This window comes from Anomaloglossus baeobatrachus, chromosome 7 (assembly GCF_048569485.1).
Source record: "Anomaloglossus baeobatrachus isolate aAnoBae1 chromosome 7, aAnoBae1.hap1, whole genome shotgun sequence".
Taxonomy (NCBI): Eukaryota; Metazoa; Chordata; class Amphibia; order Anura; family Aromobatidae; genus Anomaloglossus; species Anomaloglossus baeobatrachus.
The window spans coordinates 235,162,343-235,186,960 of NC_134359.1; the positions used below are offsets into that span (position 1 = coordinate 235,162,343).

The 24,618-nt window shown below is 45.6% G+C and overlaps 1 protein-coding gene across 1 annotated transcript; it reads right to left on the minus strand.

Moving 5' to 3' along the window:
- Positions 1–1,986: 1,986 nt before the first annotated feature.
- On the minus strand, positions 1,987–24,418 carry TNFRSF17 (TNF receptor superfamily member 17). The gene is made up of 4 exons (XM_075319116.1): positions 24,301–24,418; positions 12,911–12,988; positions 10,945–11,073; positions 1,987–2,567 (listed from the first exon to the last, which is right to left on the minus strand). Exons 1-4 carry the CDS (start codon positions 24,416–24,418, stop codon positions 2,290–2,292), a joined length of 603 nt encoding a protein of 200 aa, XP_075175231.1. The 3' UTR covers positions 1,987–2,289.
- Positions 24,419–24,618: the final 200 nt, after the last annotated feature.

The following is a 24,618-nucleotide window of genomic DNA, read 5'->3' on the forward strand; positions in this document are numbered from 1 at the left end:
TCGTTGTTAGCGACGCCGTTGCATGTGACACCTATGAGCAACTCCCAACGATCTTAAAACTAGTGAAAATCGTTGATCGTTGGCACGTCATTCATTTTCAAAATATTGTTCGTCGTTTGGAACGCAGCAGACATATTGCTACATTTGACACCCTGCCAACGACGAACAACATCGTTAGTGCGTCCGTCATCAGCGACGCAGCTGTGTCGTTACAAGCAATGCTCCACGCCTCCTCCGCTCTGATTGGTGGTACCAACTGCGTTCTGATTTGGCAGCCATGGTTGATAAGGCAGACACAATTACCGTATACGCCTCTGTCATTGCTGGCATCGTTGGGAGGAATGCTGTGTGACGGTGTCCACAGGACCACCTTGGTCAAACAATATATCGCTGAACGATGTAGCGTCGTTTGTGAGATGGGTACGTGTGACCGCTACAAAACGACCTATGAGCGATTTCGTCAAATCGTAGCAACGATCTGGGCGTGTCACATCGCTAACGAGATCGTTGTGTGTAAAGCGGCCTTAACACTTATGAAGAATGAAATATGGTCCCCAGAAAACAACACCTTTCTGTTTTGCAGCTCCTGGGGCAATGTAATAGAATAGTTATAGTACCTTTATTCATCTTAAGAATTGGTATATTAATTTCAGTTAAGTCAGTTGTACTATTCAAATGAGGAATTTCATGATAAAATAAAAATATATTATAGATATGTTGTAAATAGCTTTTTAGAAATGTAAAGCATAGCTCGCTAACATGCCAAAAGTCATGATTTTTTCACAAGTGGGATGTCACCTTATTTATGAAGCTGAGGGCCAGGCCGCTGGGTCATGTGTTCCAGTGGCTGATGAAGGGGCCAACAGTACACATGGTCTTGGTCAAGATATTTAGATACAGAAATAAAAGCAGCAAACTGAATAAGTCACTTAGATGAAGCCTTGGCCTTGCTTTGTATCAAAAATATCAAACATGGCTTGCTGAATGCAAATTAGCTCCCACCCAGAATGAACTCTTGTGAAAAGTCTGGAAATTAGCTCTATTTTCACTAGGAGTATTTTCAAGAGTCTGTAAACCGTTTGTCCTCTTTGACTATCCAGCATGCTACAGGAGAATTGTGGAAACCAGGTTTTTCCCTTATGAGCTGCGGTCACCATCAGTGAGCTCTTATATACAGCATTCCAGAATACTGTATATAAGAGCCCGAGCCGCTGTGTAGAATGTAACATACACTTTTATAATACTCACCTAGGGATTGGTCTGGTCCAATGGATGTTGCTGCTCTCCGGCCCGACACCTCCTCTTTGCGGTGATCGTCGTCCTCCTTCTCATGAGGCCCGTTTGCATGATATATCCTACGTCATGCACACTCGCCGGCATTGAGGTCCTGCACAGGCACACTTTGATCTACCCTCTTCAGGTCAGATCAAAGATTTGTAGTGCACATGCATGGACGGTTTTTAACCTTTACTCGCGCCTCCACATTACAGTGCTTTGATTTGCCTTGACCAGGGCAGATTAAAGTGTGCCTGCGCAGGACCGCAGTGTCGGACTGTGTGGATAACGTAGACGCATCATCAACAATGGGCTGGGTAGAAGGAGGACAGAGACATCGAAGCAGAGAGGAGGCACTAGACTGGAGAGAGGAGGTGTCGGACCGGAGAGCAGCGACGCCCATCGGACCGCCCTCCCCCCCAGGTGAGTATTATCAAAGTGTTTTTTTACATTGTACAGCGTGGTCTGTGCTCTTATATACAGTATTCTGGAATGCTGTATATAAGAGCTCAGTGGTGGTGGCCACAGCTTATAGTCGTCAAATCTGGTGACAGGTTCCTTTTAAGGGCTTCTCAGTCTGGCAGCCAAACCTTGCTTTACACTAATGAGTGGCAAGTACCTGGAAACATTTGTCAGCCGATTGGTTTTTGGTACCTCTATCCACATTGCAAGGCTCATTCAAGGGTTGAACCTTGTCTTATAAAGAAAGATACCTCCAAAAGCTGGTACAAGTCATATTGTTTATTTCTTTCTGCCTGAGATCTAATTTGCATATCATTTTTCTTTGGAACACTGCCAATAAGACTCCATGTACACTTGTTTTTTCCCTTCTTCCCCCCAAAAAAGTAAAGAAAATAATTTGTCATCCAAATTTAGATAGCCTAAAGCAGTACGTAAAAAAATGGGATCTTGGGAAAAGAGATAACTGTATTAAAGTCAGAACTAACATAATATAAAATATAACTATAAATTGTTGTCTTCTGGTGCCTTCATCCACGACAGAACATTGAGATGTTATATTTCCACAAAAGTGTCGCCCCGCACACCTGGTCCAGGACTAAAACAAGCAGATGTTTTTGTGGTGACGAGAATAGCAGCTCCTTGCTCTACAGCCGGCAAAGGAAACAAATAATCCGACAGAGCATTGTCATACATGTTGTCACGCACTGGACTGACTACGTCTTCATTCTCTGCCACCGGTTTCTTTATTTCTTCACATGAGGCTTGTTCTAAATCTGCACCTTTCATATTGCTTTTAGTATTGCTCTTGCCACAGACCTCGCCAAAAGAACCTGAGAACACAATAGTACATGGTAAGTGTCTTCCCCCAAGCAAAATAACCAATGCAGGTCTAATAATATGTAATATAACATATGGTAAGTATAAGAATAAAATGAATGAAAAATAAGAAAACATTAGATTGAAGAAATTTTTATCTCACTGATTCACTCATCCTAAAGATTACTGCACACACAAATGTAAAATCATGTCAATATAAGTAAGACAGAGAAGTTATGAAGAGGGTTTAGGGTTAAGCCCACCCCTGCATCTGTACCCAGCACACCACTGGCCTTGTTTGTGTGATTCCACCACTAGGTGGCATTGTTGCTATAGAACCTGGCACCTGGGTGGGCAGAGGAGGAGGGTAGGGATGTGTATATAATAGGAAGTTGGGGGAGTAGACAGGGAAGAGGGATCTGAGAGATGTAGAGTTAAGATGTCCCAACGAACAGTCCCTGACCCTGTGGGTCACCCCCACGGCTGCGACACGCGGGATCCTGGACGGATGGCGGAACCACGTCCCCTACGGAGAGGGGTTTTAGTCTGACAGTCAAGGAGGTCTAGCGTCGGTGCCTGCTGGTTGTAACGGGAGGAAGCCTTCGCTCAGGGAAAAGGTCAGTGCGCCCCCTGGTGGAGAAGAAAGCCTTGTGAGACGTATACCGGTGCTGGCGAGATGTGAACCAAGGCTGTATCCCAGAAATAAAGTTGGAAGTGTTTTTAAGAAAAAACTTTGCCTGAAATGTATTGTCTGTTGAAAAGAAGTGAATGGGCAACGCCTGAGCCTGTAACGGAGTCCTCCTGTGTGTGGTGCGGCGACAGGAAGGTGAGGGGTTAACAACTGATTCCGTAGCTCTGTTGACGTCACGTTGACAATTCAACAGCTTCTCCTCTGCTCTGTTCTGTTAACTGACTACTGACGTTATTCTGATTGACAGCTTGCTCCTCGCTGCCTAACTGGTGGATGTCAATGAGCATGATGCCAGAAATCACACCCCATCGACGGAGCAGCCTAGAAGAAGAAGAGCTGCTCTGTTGACATGGAGCAGCTGAATGGCCGGAAGGAGTGGTCAGAACGTTGGGTACAACAGGCAGGTAATTGCTTTTTTTTATCAATTACCTGATTGTTAATTTAAAGGGACATAGGAAAAAAATCCTGGATAACCTCCTTAACTTCTATGCAGGGATCTGGTCTTTTCTGCAGGTGCCCTGAGTTGTGTCTACGGAGTAGCTGCTAATCAATGGAGTAAATGGGTTGAACCAAACTAGCTGCATTGGTACCAGAGAGACAAGGACAATGACATAATTAAGTCCAAATCAGTAGCAAAAAATGGAAGCAAAGTCTAGGCGGTCCAAGGGTCAAACTAGTAAGGGCATCCATGGAGATTTAAGTAGACGATCAGGAGCATGGATTGGCAATCAAATCTTTCTGTCAATTGGTCCACTGACTGTTCTTATGACTACTCTGCCAGACAGCTAATTGGCCTATAAGTTTGGACAGCTCTTAGAGGAACTGAGCATCCATGCCTGACAAACAGTAAAGGCCCCGTCACACTCATCAATATATCGTGTGATCGCATGAGCGATCGCATGAGCGATCGCACCCGCCCCCGTCGTTTGTGCGTCACGGGCACACGTACTTACCTCCCTCACGACGTCACTGTGGGCGGCGAACATCCTCTTCCTTAAGGGGGAGGGACGTTCGGTGTCACAGCGACGTCACACAGCGGCCGCCCAATAGAAGCGGAGGGGCGGAGATGAGCGGGACGTAACATCCCGCCCACCTCCTTTCTTCCGCATTGCCGGCGGGACGCAGGTAAGCTGTGTTCGTCGTTCCCAGGGTGTCACACGGAGCGATGTGTGCTGCCTCGGGAATGACGAACCACCGGCGCACAGAAGGAGGAACGACTTTATAAAAATGAATGACGTGTCAACGAGCAACGATAAGGTGAGTATTTTTGCTCGTTCACAATCGTTCGGAGGTGTCACACGCTACAACATCTCTAACGATGCCAGATGTGCGTCACGAATTCCGTGACCCCGACGATATATCGGTAGATATATCGTAGCGTGTGACGGGGCCTTAAGGCCTGTTTCACACGTCGTCATTGCACAAACGTTTTGAACGGACCGTGTTGAAGGTGGGTATGGCCATCCATGTGGCATGGTTTTGGCACATATGTGTTCTCTGTGTGTTATCTGTAATAGCACATGGAGAGCAGGAACGTTTTATTCACCTGTCCCCCGCGCTGCTGTCTCCAGCACTGCTGCTTCTGGGTCCGCGGTACAATGAATATGCATGAACATAATGAGCAGGCCCAGAAACAAGTGATAGTAGTGCCAAAGACAGCAGCTCTGGCGACAGGTGAGTATAGAAAATAATTTTAGCTCACAGACATGTGTTTTCTCCGGTACGTGTCACACGGATCATATCAGTGTGCAGTATGTGTGACATCAGTGCTACCGGAGAAAAATGGATATGTCGCCGTGCGGTGCACACAGACACGTGTGCACTCCATATGGACACACAGGCCATGGGAAAACACGGATGTGTGTGCAGACCTATTGATTTTACTGGGTCTGCGTATGTCTGTGTCTCCGGTAGTATGAAAACGGACGCCATACTTACCGGAATCACGGAGATGTGAAGGGGGCCTAAGTCTAACATAAATCATAACGGATGTCACTTTTTAATTGGCTTTTTCAGAAGGTGACAACCTATATGCCAGCCTTTCCTGTTGTCACTGTTACAAACAGTCACACCGAAATGGAAAATTCCTTTAAGTAAATTAAAACTATAAACTTTTGCTTCAGCACATCTTTTTGAGGTAAAAACTGTAAACATGAACATAGTGAACGGCGAACAGGACTCAATTATTTGTCAGAGTTTCCTCACTGTAAAACTGAAGTAATGTTATGCAAATACTGACAGATTTATCATCTGAGAATTCCCAGAGCTTTCGATCTGAGTTACCTCAAAACACTGAAAGCCGTGCTGCGCGCTTCAGAAGAGTGTGCCTAATTCAGTGAATCTCCTCTCACAAGGGCAATGAAGCCTAATGTCTGGGTTGATATCCCTCACTTTGCGCACCTGTAATTCATCACTGACCAGAAAGTACTTTGCATCCCAAAAACTATAGCATTGGTGTTATTTTTTAATAATTCAACTTTTTATCATCTCACCAGCTGAGAAACTCAGCGGACTCCTGCACTGTAGGAAGAATAGTTATTTCACGTCTGCTTTCCCAGAATCTCCAAAGGTGATATAATATAGGTTACTGAAGAAATATCATTAAAATACATCTACAGTATGTCCTATGTCATGTACTTAAAATTGTAGTGGTAGGCAATTATCTGGCATAAATGGCCCACTACTGCAACCAGACCTGGTAGGGTTAGGGGCCCAGCACCCACCACTACAGAGAAGCAGCTGACTCCTCTCTGTGAGAGAGGAGCTGCGCTGTTCTGTGGCAGACCACGCAGCCACTATGGGGCCCGTGATTCAGGGAAGCCCGGTGCCAGCTGCGGCAGCAGGCCCCCCTTGCTCGGCATCGCACAAGATAATGATGAAGGATGGAGCAGAGTGTTCCGCTCCATCCTTCATCATTCTTCCCCTGTGCCTGCACACGACATCTCAGTGCAGCAGATAGAGGTGACGTCACTACTGCGCGACTGAGACGATCTGACTGGATCAGCGGGGGAATGAGAAGAGGTGAGTGCTTGTTTGATTTTTTTTTTTTTTATGAGTGAGTTCACAGAGGCCTATGGGTGTGCATATGGGGTACGGTATGGGGGCTGCATAATATAATATGAAGAACACTTTATACATGGACTATGTGGGTGCATTATAATACATGGAGGACTATGGGGGTGCATTTTAATAAATGGAGGCTTATGGGGGTGCATTAAACGGTATGGGGGCTGCATAAAATAATATGAAGGACCCCTTATCAATGGACTATGGGGCTGCATTATAGTACATGGAGGCCTATGGGGTGCAATAAGTGGTATGGGGGCTGCATAACCCAATATGAAGGACATCCTATACGTGGACTATGGGGGGCATTATAATACATGAAGTCCTATGGGGTGCATTAAATGGTATGGGGCTGCATAATATAATATGAAGGACTATGGGACTTCATTATAAAACATGGAGGACTATGGGGCTGCATTATAATATATGGAGGCCTATAGGTGTGCATTAAACAGTACGTGGACTTCATAATACAATATGAAGGATTATGGGGGTGCATTATAATATATTAAGGATTATGTGGGACCTATTATACTAAATGGAAGGTTATGTGGGGGTCATTATAGTATTTGGAGATTCATATATGAGGAGGACAAAGATAAAAGCATGGAATGGGATGGTTTTGTGTTGAGGAAAAGAGGCTCTTTCCCTCAGCACCCAATTTCCCATGCTCTGCTATACATCTTTCCCTCAGCACCCAGCTTTCCCATGCTCTGATATCATGGGAAAGCTGGATGCTGAGGGAAAGATGTATATCAGTGCATGGAAAAGCTGCATGCTGAGAGAAAGATTTATAGCAGAGCTTGGTGAAGGTGTATGCTGAGGACAAGATGCAAATAAGAACATAAGAAAGCTGGGTGCTGATAAAAAAAAGGGATTTCAGATCACGGGAAACATGAGTACTGAGGGAAGGAGCCAAGTGTCAGCGACACTATCCTGGTACCCTGAATGTCGGCGTCATTATCTCGTACCCTGAGTGTCAGTGTACGGTTGTGGGGAGGGAGGACCCAGGTCCAAACTTTGCACTGGGGCCGATCAAACTCTAATTACGCCACTGATGAACAGTATCTATGATTTGGACATAGCTACATTACTGAAGTAACTTAGAATGAGGCTTAGGCCAGAGGGCATAGCATGCAAATTCAGCTATTGTATTGTGCAGAAAACCACTGGCTACCTGTACTGCAATTCAAGCCGATAGCCAATCAGAGGCTGTCAGTCCATGTCGGCGAGCACATGATGTCATGCGCCATAACGAACAAGCTTAATTCAGCTGCCGGCTTCTGCATTGGCTATAAAGGAGGACGCTGTGGGAGCGGAGGAAGGTAGGAAGAATTTTATTTTTTTTTACATATGTTTGAGAAGAGCAACAAACCGGGGGTCAGGATGGGGGACATTAAATCCGGAAAAGGGCCCAGGATGAAGGACATTATCCCAGGAAGAGGACCAGGATGGGGGAATTATTACAGGAAGAAGCCAGGATGAAGGACATCATTATATGATGGGTGAACACTACAGGGACCCATAACATATGACCAACAAGCAGATGGGGGCCCAGGTGCAAATTACTAAGTACCTAATAGCATCCTCTCCCACCTCCCAATTCATAATAAGACCCTGATAATGCCTTCTCCTACCCCCGAATTCATTATGACAATATCAGGGACTTATAATAAATGTATGGGAAGAGACACAGGACAAGGACTAAAGGCTTGACAGACCATCTGGGACACAGGCACAGGAGCGCCCTTACTGCCTTCAGATAAGCGATATTTTGGGACAAAGACCCTACCGGTCGAAACGTCAATTGATTGGTTATCGCTATTCCCCTTGCTTTGCCTTCTACTGTCCACCATCTGTCTAAATAAAATTAATGTTTTGCATGGAAAATTCCTGGAGAGTGCGGTGAAATTTGTACTATATACTACGAGGGAACCTATTTCCCGTCTACCAGCACCTCTTGATTTATCTGGCTGAGTGCACACTAATTTTCTATAATTCCTTTCTAAGGGGGCGGTTCGTGCGGCGGCACAACGATGTCACATGGCAGCCGTCCAATAGAAGCGGAGGGGCGGAGAGCAGTCGAAAGAAAGTGACGCCCACCTCGTTGCCAGAGGATGCAGGTAAGGTGTTGTTCCTCATTCCTGGGGTGTCACACATAGTGATGTGTGCTGACTCAGGAACGACGAACAACCTGCATCCTGCAACAGCACCGATATTTCGGATTAGAGCGACGTGTCAACAGTCAATGATTAGGTGAGTAATTTTGATCATTAGCCGTCGTTCGTACGTTTCACACGCAACAACGTCGCTAACAAGGCCGGATGTGCGTCATGAATTCCGTGACCCCCAAAGACATCTCGTTAGCGATGTCGTTGCGTGTAAAGCCTCCTTAAGGCTATGTGTGCACGTGTGTGGGACTTTTCATTCAGGAAACAAATGTACAGTATATATACAATATATGTGACCAAGTTATTTTCAGGGCTGTGGCTGGAAGATGTCAACATGAAGGTCTGACGAGATGGAGAAGAAACAACAGAAAATGACTCTAAGCAGGTGAGATGTCTGCGATAAGTCACTGAATGGGAATAATTATTCTGTATCTGTACTGTTTGACTTCAAGTAATTCTGTTGTTTTTAAAAAAAAAAACTTCCCTTAGGCCACATTCTCACGTTTGTGAGATATGTCCATGTGCTACCAGATTTTTATCGCACCACACAATGACTAAAGGCCCCGTTACACGCAACAACACATCTAACGATATGTCGTCGGAGTCACGGAATTCGTGACGCACATCTGGCGTCATTAGCAACGTCGTTGCGTGTAACAGCTCCGAGCGAGTGTTAATGATCAAAAATACTCACCTTATCGTTGATCGTTGACATGTCATTCATTTTCAAAATCTCGTTGCTGTTGCAGAACGTAGGCTGTTCGTCGTTCCTGAGGCAGCACACATCGCTACACCCCGGGAACGACGAACAACAGCTTACCTGCGTCCACCGGCAACGAGGTGGGCGTAACTTTCCTACGGCTGCTCTCCGCCCCTCCGCTTCTATTGCCCGCCTGCCATGTGACGTCGCTGTGAACGCTTAGAAAGGAGGCGGTTCACCAGCCACAGCGACGTCGCTAGGCAGGTAAGTCCGTGTGACGAGTCCTAACGATGTTGTGCGCCACGGGCAGCGATTTGCCCGTGACGCACAACCGACGGGGGCGGGTGCTTTCACCAGCGATATTGCTAGCGATGTCGCTGCATGTAAAGCCTCCTTAAGAGTTTCATAGATCCATTGACATATCCATGAAAATCATGAATGCAAGAATGAGATCTGCGAGGATGAGAATAGGACACACTCAATGGGTCTGTGCGCTGTTGAGAAAAAAATCGAACAGCACACTGACGCTTTATACAGATACAGGAATGTAGCCTTATTATGTCTAATAGAGTCCCCTAGTATAAAGTGTACGTTCTTGTTATATATACAGCGCTGTCCTTATGTACATAGTTTCATCTTTTATTATATATATATCACAGTTCCTTATTACGTAGCATCCTCTCTAGTTATGTATTGTGCTGCCGGCTGTGGGGAGCTACATTGAGGGAACCATGAATGACAACATGTACTGTGACCATACTGAAGCAGAGCATGATCCCCTCCCGTCATTTTCCAACATGATAATGACCCCAAACACACCTCCAAGACCACCATTGCTTTACTGAAAAAACTGAGAGTAAAGGTGCTGCACTGGCCAAGTGTCTCCAGACCTAAACCCCATGGAGCATCTGTGGGGCCTCCTCAAATGGAAGGTGGAGGAGCTCAAGATCTCTGACATCCACCAGCTCCGTGATGACATCATGAGGATGGAAGAAGATCCAGTGGCTCCTGTGAAGCTCTAGTTACCTCTTTGTCCAAGACAGCTCGAAAATAATGGTGGCCACACAAAATATTGACACTTTGGACACAATTTGATTATTTCCATTTACGGGAGTACTCACTTTTGTTGCCAGTGGTTTAGACATTAATGGCTGTGTGTTGAGTTATTTAGAGGGCACCAAATTTACCCTGTTATACAAGCTGTACACTGACTACTGTACATTGTATCAAATTGTCAGATCTTCAGTGTTCTCCCATGGAAAGATGTAATAAAATATTTACAAAAATAGGAAAGGTGTACTCACTTTTGTAATATACCGTATATAGTGCAATAAAGGGGTTCTGTACTACCGATGTCCCCATTGTGCCGAATAAAATAAAAAAACAAGCATAATAATAATAATAATCTTTATTTCTATAGCGCCAACATATTCCGCAGCATACTTCCCTCATCCTCAGCAATCTGTGACATTGTTTATGGGCTGTAGTTCCGTCAGCTGATTGGCTGCAGCGCTCACGTGACATATACAATGTCACAAAATCAGGGACGAAGCACCACCAGCAGAGTAGTGCCACCGGTTTGGGTGGTAGGTATGGGTTTTTGTTTTTTAATTTTATGTAACATACTGGAGGCACTGTAATGGGATGTCCAGTTGTGGAAAACCCCTTTAATTTTGAACTCGGACCATATGACAAAATATTCAGCAAGAAGTCACATTTCATGTGCTACAAGAAGTTAGCATGATAGATGTAAATCACTTTACCTGTATACAGCTTCCGTTTCCTATGCAACATTATCGTTACAATTAATATTATTGACACCACAATAACCAGAACCAACACCAGCCAAATTATATAGTTTGTGTTGCTTGCAACCAATGGGTTATCGGGACCTAAGAAAGAAATAATAAAACATCTTAATTAACAGGAATCCATCATAATTACATGATATCAGTTTGCATATACAGTATGTGTCATGTTTTCAGTACTATATCCAGGGTGGCAGTCCTTGGAGATGCTATTGGCACAGGAACATGTTTGCACCATGTTATTGTTAAAGGTTTAGTACAGTATAACGTAGGATAATCATGTAACTGTTTAGAAATTCTGCATGAAAGTTGTGGAGTTCAGTCCCACTTATAACCCGGTGTAACAGGTCAGACTAACCCCCCGCCCACAATATACCCGGTGTAACAGGCCAGACTAATCCCCCGCCCACAATATACCCGGTGTAACAGGCCAGACTAACCCCCCGCCCAGAATATACCTGGGGGTTAAAGTGGTCTAGGCTGGATTAAACCCCGGGTATGTTCTGGCCTAGGCCAAACTATACCCCAAGGTATAAACTGGCCCAGGCCAGACTATACCCGTCTGGGCCAGATTATACCCCAGGTATATGCTGGCCTAGCCCAAACTATACCCCGTGATATAAATTGGCCTAGGCCAGATTATACCACTCCGAATACCCCAGCTGCTGTAGATCAGGGCCCCAGCCAGCGCACGGGGCCCCAGGCAGCACATGAGGGCCTCAGGCAGCGCACGGGGGCCCCAGGGATCACACGGGGGGCAGAGACAGAGCACGGGGCTCCAGGCAGCGCACGGGAACCCAGGCAGCGTACGGGGTCCCCAGACAGTGTATGGGGGCCCCAGGCAGCGCACAGGGGCCCCAGGTAGCACACGGGCAGAGACAGCACAAGGGGGAAGATACAGAGCAGGGGGGAAGAGACAGCACAAGGGGAGGTAGAAACAACACACAAGGGGGGAAGAGACAGCATGCAAGGCCCCTTTGTGCTGTCTCTGACCCTCTGTACGCTGTTTCTGTCCCCCTGCATTCTGGCTGGGGCCCTGTGCGCTGCCTGGGGTCCCGTGCGCTGCTTAGGGCCCCTGTATGTTGTCTGGGGCCCCGTGGGCTTCCTGGGGCCCCTGTACGCTGCCTGGGGCCCCGTGCATTGCCTGGGGCCCTATGCGCTGTTTATGCCCCCCTGTATGCTGCCTGGGGTCCTGTGCGCTGCCTGGGGCCCTGTGCGCTGGCTGGGGCCCTGATCTACAGCAGCTGGTGTATACGTAGGGGTATAATCTGGCCTAGGCCAATTTATACCCCGGGGTATAGTTTGGCCTATGCCAGAATATACCCGGGGTATATTCTGGCCCAGAGGGTTATAGTCTGGCCTAGGCCACTTTAACCCCGGGTATATTCTGGGTGGGGGATTATTCTGGCCTGTTACACCGGAGCAGATCCGGAGAAAAGCTGTACGTTGAGCTCTATGATGCCACTGAATCAATACTAAATTATGTGGCATATAACTGTCATGATCCAGGCCGGCTTCTCCCTGCTGCTGGTTACACCCAGCTCTGGCCTGGTCATGTCAGGGGTTAACTTCCACTGCCTTGTTCCGGATCCCAGGACACTATATCTTGTCGCTGCCTCTATGGTTCAGTGCCAGTGATATTTTTGCCTTGCAGTGTGTATACTGGCTCTGGTGAGTGTTCCCGATCTGTCCTGCCTCCCTGATACTGTGTCCTCTGACTTGTACCCTCTCCCGTTCGTCTGCCTGTCCCGGTCCTGGTCTGAAGCTGTATTACCTGTGGCTTCAGTAACTTCCGTAGTGCAGCATGACAATAACATTTTCGTGCCTGTATGTGAATAGGACGATATATCAACATCAGGCTGATATCTTTAGTCAAAGACATTTTGGAAACATCCCAAAATGTTTTCGTCTTCCTAATTACCTTTTGTTTTATATGTGATTGTGGGCCCGGCACTCGTTGGCGGGACCTCTTTTTGCGTCACATGGGAATGTGTAGTCCCTGTGCAAAATAATAAAACAAAAATAACAAAGGAAAATTAGAAAAAAAAATAAATATATACAGTGGACGCAATGATTTTTATGGAATGTTCACATATAAAGGAGATAGGGCTGACATTCAGTTATGCGGCCCTCAGGTGTTGTGGTTACTTTCATCGCTTTGCTGTACAGAATAAGCTGCACTAGGAGCCAGAAAACAGGGGTCCCTATTATTGATGGGTGAATAGTACCTGTTCGGATTATTTGGAACACTTCCCAAAGTACTATCCTGGTATTCATGACGAATAATGAACCTAATGCAAGTCAAGGTGGAACCCGAGCATTTTTCTTGCCGTGACGAATACTGGAACAGTACTCGGTATTCGGTAAGCGTTATCCAAACACAGATAGTTACTATTCGCCAATCTGAAGTCACTATCTATTTTCCCTTCAGGCCCAGTTGTGGTTCCTATCAGATATTTAGGGACTATGCTGTAACTAGTGCATATGCGGCATATGGCCTCTTTCACACGCCCGTGCCTCCAGTACATGTACAGTACAGTTTTCTCACGTACCGGAGACACGAGCACACGTAGACCCATTAAAATCAATGGATCTGTGTTCATGTGCGTATTCTGCCATGGACCGTGTGTACGTGTGGAGCATACGTGTGCCCGTGTGCTCCACACGTAGACATGTCCACGTTTTCTCCAGCATCACGGGTGTCACACGAACACAAACGGGTCACACGTAACACAAACGGACCACACGGATGTGTTCCGTGTGACACGCACCGGAGAAAACACATGTATCTGCAAGAAAAAAAAAATCACCTTTACTCACCTTCCCCTGCCCTCCTGTTTTTACCGCTGCTGTCACTTGCTTCCGACCACCGCTCTTTATGCTCATTGCATATTCACTTCACTGCGGCCGGAAGCAGCAGCAGCGGGGAGTCGGCAGGACCGGAGACCGTAGATCAGCACCACGGACAGCTACGCCAGGGACAGGTGAGTAGAAAGTTTCCGTTCTCCGTGTGTTATCATGGATAACACACAGAGAACACACGTGTGCCATAAACACGGCTCACAGAGGGCAAAACTTACCTTTGACACGTCCGTGAAAAACGTGCGTGGTTTTTAACAGACGTGTGAAAGAGGCCTAAGGAAGAGCCCTTCACTAATATTTGGAAACTAGAAAATTCGTATTTTTGTGTTTTCAATTATCAGATTTTTTAGACTGGGGCTGGATAGCAACTTTAGCTGTAGTTGATCTGATAATAGGTCATTAGCCAAAGCAACATACAATATGAATATTAGATAATGCTATTAAAATGTATCTTCTTAGAGATGTATGACCAATCCACAGGCAATGCCATGAATATCTGAGAGATGCAGGTCCCACCTCTGAGGACCTGCACATATCTCTATTAGTCCATCACGGGCTGTGCATGAAGAGGTGCTCGCTTCCTCCACTGATAGAAGTGAATGGTGGGAGCCATGCAAATGCCTCCACCTATCTAATCCTATGTACCATGAGATGGGGATAAAGAACCCCCACTCTAAAGAAAATGCAAGTCCCAGAGGTAGGATATACCATAGCTATACACATATACATTTATTGTATATCAGAAGGATAGCTCTATTGTGATTTATACATAGTCATATAAGGGTTTTCATCCACTTTTTACTCAAACCAGACATAAGTAAACATATTGTTCTAAAAAATGGGTAACCTGATAGAGAGTCTGCAGTGTTTTCCTATATCCTGGCCACATCACTACTCCATAGTACATGGTGCAGTTACCACCACTCCCACTGTCACACAAAACCCTACAAGAATGTTTCGCCTGCCATAGCTGTGTCTGGGGATCTCACATTGGAGCTGACTGTCTTCTCACTGTAAGCTATGTGTGCGACCAATAGCAACTAGTGTGGCTCCCCCAGGTGCTCTCCTGTGTGCAGAGGAGTAGCAGGAATTCTGTCTGCAAACAAATATTCCATAAGCAGCGATGAATGCTGGATGTGAATGAGAGAAGATGAATAAGGATGATCAAAGCAAATCACAGGACACTGATCCATTGTAGAAGGAAGGTCACAAGTCTCCCATCCGGCAACATGCCATGGTTGCTGGATGGGAGACTTGGGAACTGCCTCCTACAAGCACCTTTGATGATTTCTAGCGCAACATCATTATTGCAGCATGATACACACATGATATTGTGTCGTGCCTATTAATCATTAAGGGCGTTGTGGATTCTGGCAGGTAGGAGGAGGTTTGTAGTGTCCCCGTCCACTGACCATGGAATCCTGATCTGGCCACCGGGCCAGGGTACTACATATCAATTTGCTCCTCTCTAGCGCTACTAATATCGGCCAACCTCAAATCAGCAGAACACAGTTTTGACCAGACATATTAAAATTCACCTCTCAATGGAGGCCAAGGAAGGATTGGCGGGAAGGGAGGACAAAGTGGATACAAGTGCAGATTTGGACCATTTCGCATGACTGCGCTTTTATAGGTCTCATCTCAGACCTATAGAAGTGCAGTCGCGCAAAACGGTTTTTCATTGCTGAAATACATTGTATCCCATAATATAAAATTATTTGTCATGATGAAAATCACATTATGGGAATTATATTATCTCATGCAGGAAACCATAGGGCTAGAAAGGGAAAAGAAAATAATTTGTCTTACCTTTTTTAAGATAAAGCCATATTGGTTTGTTTATTTTTTAAAAAGAAATACTACGGTACAAGTTTGACTCAGGTTTTCTGTATACAGTATATGTGCAGCATAGTGCCGATGCATCCATACTGCTGTTTAGCACACCATTCTCGGAGAAAATTATGCCAGAGTAAAATGCAGACAAATTCATTAGAGCGGACACACGCCTCTGAATTTGGCACCATTCATCACCGCATACTCCAGTCAGGTAGAGATGCAGTACATTTCTGTCATAATATATTACTCTTTGGTGATATAAATTATGATGAATATGTGGGCCATGCTTATAGAGGTAGCCGGGACTGTCGAGGAAACTTGTAAGATGCCCCCAAAAATATTTTTAGCAATTTTATGCCAGAAAACTAGTACAAATTGATGTTTTTTTGGGAAAATTAGTTAACAGCCCATTTAGACTTGGGGCCCATTCACACTGCCTTTTCTCCTACTCTCAGTGGCTCTTGAGAGGCTTACCTTGCAACCCCCCATAACACAGGATTCGGGCGTATGTGCCAACAGGGCCATTGACTATAATGATGCCAACCAAGTCACCGTGTTCTCTGTTGTACATCATTTTCGTCCTATATGCCTACTGGAGGTAAATACCAAGATGTAGCTTACTACATCTAGCTGCCCGCCTCCAATACGCATATATGGCCAAAAATTATGCACAACAGATCACACGGTGACTAGGTTTGCATCATTATAATCTTTGGCTCTGTCAGCACATATATCTGAATTTCTTTTTGCGGGGCCAGTGGCCAGAAATACTCAATTCCGGAGCTTCTTCACCGCATTAACGACACTCCCACCTCGTTGCCATAGGACGCAGGTAAGCTGTTGTTCGTCGTTCCTGAGGTGTCACACGTAGCGATGTGTGCTGCCTCAGGAATGACGAACAACCTACGTCCACAACGACCAACGAGAATTTGAAAACGAACGACGTGTCAACGATCAACGATTAGGTGAGTATTTTTGATCGTTAACACTCACTCGGAGCTTTTACACACAACGACGTCGCTAACGACGCCGGATGTGTGTCACGAATTCCGTGACCCCGAAGACATATCGTTAGCGATATCGTTGTGTGTAAATGGTCCTTTAGACTCCGGTCGATCAGACACTGATGACTTATCCTAAGGAGAAACTACCAATGTAAGAGTAGTGGACAATCTCTTTATTTGTTATTAAAAGGTGGTGGACTTATTTTCAACCTACCATATTATTCCTTCAGAATTTTTCTGGATGGATCAAAGCTGTTTTGGCAGCACATGGAGGCCCATGTGGACCAATACATGGAGGACAGATACAATATAAAACAGGTGGATTTAATGCTCTGGCTGTCTAGAAAGTCCTGTAGCTGTGTACAGCTGTTTTTCATATTATTGCTGCACAGAATTATCACTGAATGTCAGAGCAGAAGTGAGATTCAATTTGCCGAAAGCCCAAAGGGCTTCCCTGCACCTGGGGAAATTCCTCTGACATCACATCTGTGACATCATATGAGATACTCTGAAAAAGGAAAATGCTTACTGTCACATACGGTAAACATCACTCTATTTAGTGAGTGCGAAAAAAGTAAAAAATAATTTGCAGTGTATTAAAGTAGTAGCAAAGTGGATGAGATTTTACTAAGGCGGGCTTTGCACACTACGACATCGCAGGTGCGATGTCGGTGGGGTCAAATTGAAAGTGACGCACATCCGGCATCGCATGCGACATCGTAGTGTGTAAAGCCTAGATGATACGATTAACGAGCGCAAAATCGTCGTAATCGTATCATCGGTGCAGCGTCGGCGTAATCCATAATTATGCTGACGCGACGGTCCGATGTTGTTCCTCGCTCCTGCGGCAGCACACATCGCTGTGTGTGAAGCCGCAGGAGCGAGGAACATCTCCTACCGGCGTCACCGCGGCTCCCGTAGGATTTGCGGAAGGGAGAAGGTGGGCAGGATGTTTACATCCTGCTCACATCCGCCCCTCCACCGCTATTGGCCGCCTGCCGTGTGACGTCGCTATGACGCCGCACGACCCGCCCCCTTAGCAAGGAGGCGGTTCGCCGGCCAGAACGACGGTCGCAGGGCAGGAGAGTGCATCTGAAGCTGGGGTAGCGATGCCTGTGTGACACCTCCTAGCGACGCAGTATCGCTCACAAATCGTGAGTCGTGTACTGCTCACTAGGTTCCATAATATCGTTTAATTTAGTAGTTCATCGTTTCCGGGGTAGCACACGCCGCTCCGTGTGACACCCCGGGAACGATGAACAGCAGCTCACCTGCGTCACGCGGCCGCCGCCGGCCATGTGAAGGAAGGCGGTGGGCGGGATGTTTACGTCCCGCTCATCTCCGCCCCTCCGCTTCCATTGGCCGGCGGCCGTGTGACGTCGCTGTGACGCCAAACGTCCCTCCCACTCCAGGAAGTGGACGTTCGCCGCCCACAGCGAGGTCACACGAGAGGTAAGTATGTGTGACGGGGGTTACTGACTTTGCGCGACACGGGCAGCGATTTGCCCGTGACGCAAAAAGGACGGGGGCGGGTACGATCGATTGTGAAATTGCACAATCGGTCATACCGTGTAAAGCAGCCTTAAGTCTCATTCACATGCTGGGGAAACATCCAGGCAAAATCTGACCTGTGGTGCAAACTTTATATCCACAGCATCGTCAATTTATGCTGTAGATCAATTGTGGATTTTCTTCAGATTTTCCATATTGAGATAAATGGGTAAGTCAATATTTGCAACAAGCCCATTTTTTCCCCAATTTTGCTGCACTTTACCTAAGAATCTTCAGCAAAATCCATAACTCCTAAAAAATGTTTTCAAAGTTTAAAGGTCATCTGACAGCTGATACATGCTGCCTGATCTATAGCCAGCATGTATCAGGCAATAGCAGCAAGATTTCAGCCATGTGTGTTTTGACTAGTCAGATAGGAGAGTCTTCAGTGGCTTCTCACTGCCTATTCCACTGGAGTGACAGCTCCATTGTTATATAGGGAGAGACATGTCAGTCACTAACAATGGGCGAGGAGAAGCTGCCGAGGATCCGCCTTTCCAACAAATCTCCTAGGCGGCTTGATCTCCAATATATTTTAAATTATGTCTTTGATAAAAACAATTGTTTAAAAGAACTGAGAGTCCTCACTGGTTGAAACCTTTTTATGGCTAACTGAAAAGATGGTAATAATAGCAATGTCATGATTGATTCCTGGCTCAGCTGGAGCTGAGCCTTTTTTTTAGTTTCACTTCTGATGCAGGTCACGTTAGGGGTTAATCCTTTCTGCCTCGTTCTGGAGGTCAGGCTGCTTTATTAGGGCACTGTTTTTCTTGGACTTCGCCAGTGATACTTCTGGCTCTGCTGTGTTCTGCTCTTGAGTGACCTGTTGTCTGCCCTGCCCCCTGCTGACCTCCGTGTTCACCTGACCTGTTAACCTCCTCTGTTGTCTGTTTCCATCAGTGTCTCTCCTGCTGTCTCCCTGTTCGTTCCTTATCCGTTTGCCTTAATTCTGTCTTGTGTTCCCACTCCCCCTCGCTTCTAGGCTCTGATTTCCTGGCTACTGACTATTTGCTTCCCTCTGACTACGTTTAGACTTTGCCCTTGTGTACTTACAAGACCTCATGTTGTGACACGGCTTTCTGACAATTCTACTGCCATCTGGTGGGCTTGACTAGTATTACCTCTGGTAGGGAATTCCCTGCTCATACGTTTCCTCCACTTTTACGCCCCCTAGTGGTTTACCAGCTAACTACCTTCTCAGATAGTTTCAGGAATCCTCTCAGTCCCACATTACTGCGCTGTACTGCTATTGTACATCTTAGAGTACAGCGTGACAAGCAAGCTTTAGAGACTACTCAGGTCTCTTCATCAGGCTCAGTATAACACAAAATCTGAAGAGTCACATATTTATACACAACAGGACATAGAATGGAGCAGTAAATAAGACAAGTGATGTGAAGCAGAACTATCAGTATGGTAAGGGGACAAACTGTTGTGGCAGTAAATTGTGTTGCAGTTCATAGATAAGCAGTGTGAAAGTTTTATTGACCTCTAATTGGGGTCTGGTCCAAAGTTGTGATGCCCCCAGATGGTCTGAGGAGCACATTTCTTAAAGCCTGCTTTACACGTTTCAATATGTCATGCGATCGCATTTGCGATCGCACCCGCCCCCATCGTTTGTGCGGCACGGGCAATTTCTTGCCCGTGTCGCACAATGCTGTAACCCCCGTCACACATACTTACCTTCCAAACGACCTCGCTGTGGGCGGTGAATATCCACTTCCTAAAGGGGGAGGGATGTTCGGCGTCACAGCGACGTCACACAGCGGCCGGCTAATAGAAGCGGAGGGGCGGAGATGAGTGGGACGTAAACATCCCGCCCACCTTCTTCCTTCAGCATTGCCGGCGGTACGCAGGTAAGCTGTGTTCATCGTTCCCGGGGTGTCACACGCAGCAATGCCCCGGGTACAATGAACAACAGGACGTGCGATTTTTAGAAAATGAGTGACGTGTCAGCGATGAACAAGAAGGTGAGTATTTCTGCTCGTTCATAGCTGTCACACGCTATGATATCACTAACGAGGCCGGATGTGTGTCACTTACGACGTGACCCCGCCGACATCTCGTTAGATATATCGTAGCGTGTAAAGCCCGCTTAATTGATGTAAAAAGACATAAATCCATGTGACACATTCATTCCTGCTCTGAATGTGTCAAAGGTCATCATAAAAGTTTGTATTCCCAGAGTCTCCTGTCTCTCTGGGACTTGAAATTTCCTTGAAACATTTCAGAGTCAAACCTACGTCTCTAAAATCATACAGGCAGTGTTTAATAGATGTTGCCCATCGATTGAGCAGCAGGTATCAGCTCTGAAGTCCCTTTTAAAATAAAACCCATGACATCAGATCTGATATATCCGCTGCAGCCAATCACAGGAAAGGTAGTAATAGGGGATGGGATGTTGCATTAAGCGGTCAGTGGAAGACAAGACTAGCGCTACCGGTGAAAGTGAATATAGTTTAAATTTTATCATGTCCTCCATAGTGGCAAATCTGCATACAAGTTGGAACATAAAATCCACAATCATCAGAAAACAGATGTCCAACAACAAGAATCAAATAAAAGCATTTTTCTTTATTTAGACAATCAGATATCTGACTCCAGGTAAACGGTAACACACTACGTGTTCCGGATTACTCCATCATGGTTCATGTAATCTGAAACGAGTAGTGTTTTACAGTTCACATGACAAATGTGGGTGGATATTTGTATGTTTAATTGCATAAAAAAATGCTTATATTAGATTCTTGTTGATGGATATCTGTTTCTGATGATTGCCACTATTTTTTCTAAGGGTTGCAGATTTACCTGCAGATTCCTGGGAATGTCCAGCACAATTAGCAGTATCACATAATACTTTGACTCAGATCAAGATCGGCGTTAACAGCGCTGGTCTATATAAGAAGGGTAGAGTTGGATTCAAATGCTCCTCTCAATGAGTCAGGTGCCTGAAAAGTGGTGTGCCATTCCGTGTATCACGCCACAAACCTTATGCGGGCGTCACACGGGATGATAAATCGTACGATCGCATAAGCGATCGCACCCGCTCCCGTCGTTTGTGCGTCACGGGCAATTTGTTGCCCGTGTCGCACAAAGTCGGTAACCCCCGTCACTCATACTTACCTGCCGGATGACCTCGCTGTGGGCGGCGAACATCCTCTTCCTGAAGGGGGAGGGATGTTCGGCGTCATAGCGACATCACACAGCCGCCGGCCAATAGAAGTGGAGGGGCGGAGATGAGCGGGACGTAAACATCCCGCCCACCTTTTTCTTTCCGCATTGCCAGCAGGACGCAGGTAAGCTGTGTTCGTCGTTCCCGGGGTGTCACATGGAGCGATGTGTGCTGCCACGGGAACAACAAACAACCGGAGCACAGAAGGAAGAACGACTTTTTGAAAATGAACGACGTGTCAACGAGCAACGATAAGGTAAGTATTTTTGCTCTTTCACAGTCGTTCCGAAGTGTCACACGGTACGATATGTCTAACGATGCCGGATGTGCGTCACTAACGACGTGACCCCGACGACATATCGCCCGATATATCGTACCGTATGATGCCCACATTAGTCTGGTCAGGGAATGGAGTAGGATTTCTGGCATAAGACACACCGCAGCTAGTTGGGAATTAGACGGGCTGTAGCATCATGCCTCTAATCCAATCCCATCCCGCCCACACTGCACCCATTTTGGCAGAATTGGCCGAAATTGATGTGTAAATGACTAAAGTTGCAACTTTTGTGTCCAACAATGAGCTGCACAAAAGGTTTGCGATTTATTAAAGTGTTTTAGTCCAGAATTCTGGCAAAAACACTTTGATAAATCGGGACTATTGTGTGTTGCCCCGTGCTGATTTTGTATAGGATCATAATACAGAGGTGTTGAACCCAAAAAGTTTTATCTCTTTAATCCAGCATGTAATATCACATGTGAAACAATAGGAAAGATCTTTGTCTCTGTACAAAATTAGGGGCATATGGCATTACAGGAGAGTGCCATAGACTAAGTATTATGGGTCCCAAAAACTCAGCATGTACAGAACTGTAAAAAGTCCATGGGCATTAGCGGCCACAGACAGAAGAGGACCCTTCTTAAACAGTATATGGGCCCTATGAAGTCCCATGGCTCATCAAAATGAACAATTCTACCTATTTTGGAGGTGTAAATGAGCCCTCTTATCCCTTGGGCTAGTGTGTGGTGTCCGTCCTTGGGCATTAAGCCTTACATGATATGATTGGCAAAAAGTCATCAATTACTTAAAATTTGTGATGAGTGAGCACTACCATGCATAGGTACTTGATACTCGTAAGGACCAGTTTGATGCTCAGTTGGGCGCAACTCTTGTACCCGAGTATAATGGGGAACGCTAGCATTTTTCTGGAAAATTTCCTGGAAAAATTCTCGAGTTATCCTTTGACTTCCATTATACTTGGGGACTCGAGTCACACCCATCCGAACATCCAACCGCTCTTAACGAGTACTGAGCACCCGAGCATTGTAGTGTCCAGTCATCACTAGTTATGAGTACCGAGCACCAAAGCATGGTAGTGCCCGCTCATCAGTACTCAACATGTAATCTAATGGACATACATGAACGAGAGATAATCAACATTTCATATATAAAATAACAACTGGATCAACAATGAATGTTATTTTACTGTTCATTAATCTTCACTAGCAGCATGTCAGTATTCACACCTGAAATAAACTGATCCTAAATTGCTTGGTGGTAAGTTGCTGGGTCACAGGATACTTTCATTACCATGTTTATGGTAACTGCTTGGCTAGCAGCCATCAGGATGGATGATATGAACAACAGTTTGTTGGGGGCATGTTACATTTTACAAGCAGTAAGTTATTATTAAAGGGATTGTCCACTCTGTCCTTCTTTTGACAATTGTGCTTAAAGGGCATTTGTCACCCATTTGCAGATTTTTAGTAATTAATATGGGCACACAGGTGGCATAAAGGTGACATTAGCCATACCTGTATGCCTCCTGGATGTGGGGTAATTTGGCAAATATCCTCTTTTATATCTTCCATCTTCCAGGCTATGGGGTATGTACTGCCCAGAAGATAAGCCGGCCTCTGGTCTTTATTATATAGGACTCCCTCCTCCCATTCTCTTCAGTCTCCCTGTGATGTCAGGTGTGCGGCCGGAAATTCTGTGTCTGTCTGCCGTTTCCCCGTGACTCCCTGGTGCCTGTGCACAGCAAATTTGAAGCCTTTGCCCACAGAAGGGCAGAACAGTGCAGGGGAGACGGCAGACAGAATGCGCAGGCACAGAATTTCCGGCCGAGCACCTGACGTCACAGAGACACCAGGGAGGAGAAGGGGAGCATGAATCCTGTATAATGAAGACTGAAGGCCGGCTTATCTTCCTGGTAGCACATGCCCCATAGCCTGGAAGATAGAAAATATAAAAGAGGATTTTTGTAAAACGACCCCTCATCCAAACAACTATATTCACCTTTATGGCACCTGTATGCCCATATTAATAACTAAAAAAAGCAAACAGATTCCCTTTAAAGGGGTTGTCCATTTTGTAAATATAAAAATAAAATGTGTTAGGGACAGAATTTTGTGATACTTAGTAATATATTAGAAAGATGGCCATGTGACCAGACCTGCCCGTTAACCAATAGCAAAACAGCTATTTTTCAATTGGAGGAGGCTAATGGATAGGTCTGGTCACATGCGCCTCTATCAGCAGCCATCTTGAGTAAAGGAGAGCTATATAGTCTGTGAAGAAGGTTGTACTAACAATCGGGCGACGAATAACCTCTACTACTTATATATTTGTAAGTCCCACAATATCATGTCCCCAACACATTTGTTCAAACAGAGATAAAATAGAGAACCCCTTTAAGCTCCCTTTTAGCATGCAACATCCTAAAAAAGGATGATACAAAAAGTAAAAAAAAGATTTAACAATGCTGCAAAAATAATAATAAATAATGATTGGTAAAATTTAGATAGTAAACTCAATTGATGTCTTTGAGTTGTACAGAATCCTCAATACATTTTTTTCTAAATTTAAAGAATAAAAACACAACTTACGTGAACAAGGATTAAACTTGACACAAACAGTAGGAAGATTCGGGCATCGAAGTCTGCAGGGCTGACAACCCTGCAGTAATCCATCAAAATACTGACTTGCTGGACAATGTTCACCCATTTGTGATCTCGTTCACGACCAAGTACTAAATTGTGCTGGTGTATCGTGCGGAGATTCTCAAATAGTTGGCATGCAAATGGTTTAGATACTTAAACCTGACTTCTAGTCTCTGAAGTTGTGTCACGTGTCTCAATGCAGGTGCATGAGATTTACAGATACATTTGACTAAGTTCTGCTGATGAATCCTGGAGAATACACAA

Coding starts and splice junctions, on each gene's coding strand:
- TNFRSF17 (XM_075319116.1), bottom strand. CDS start 24,418: ATGGGTGAACATTGTCCAGCAAGTCAGTATTTTGATGGATTACTGCAG. Junction 11,074..12,910: donor AATCACATATAAAACAAAAG/GTAATTAGGAAG, acceptor TTTCTTTCTTAG/GTCCCGATAACCCATTGGTT. Junction 2,568..10,944: donor GAAACGGAAGCTGTATACAG/GTAAAGTGATTT, acceptor TTGTGTTCTCAG/GTTCTTTTGGCGAGGTCTGT.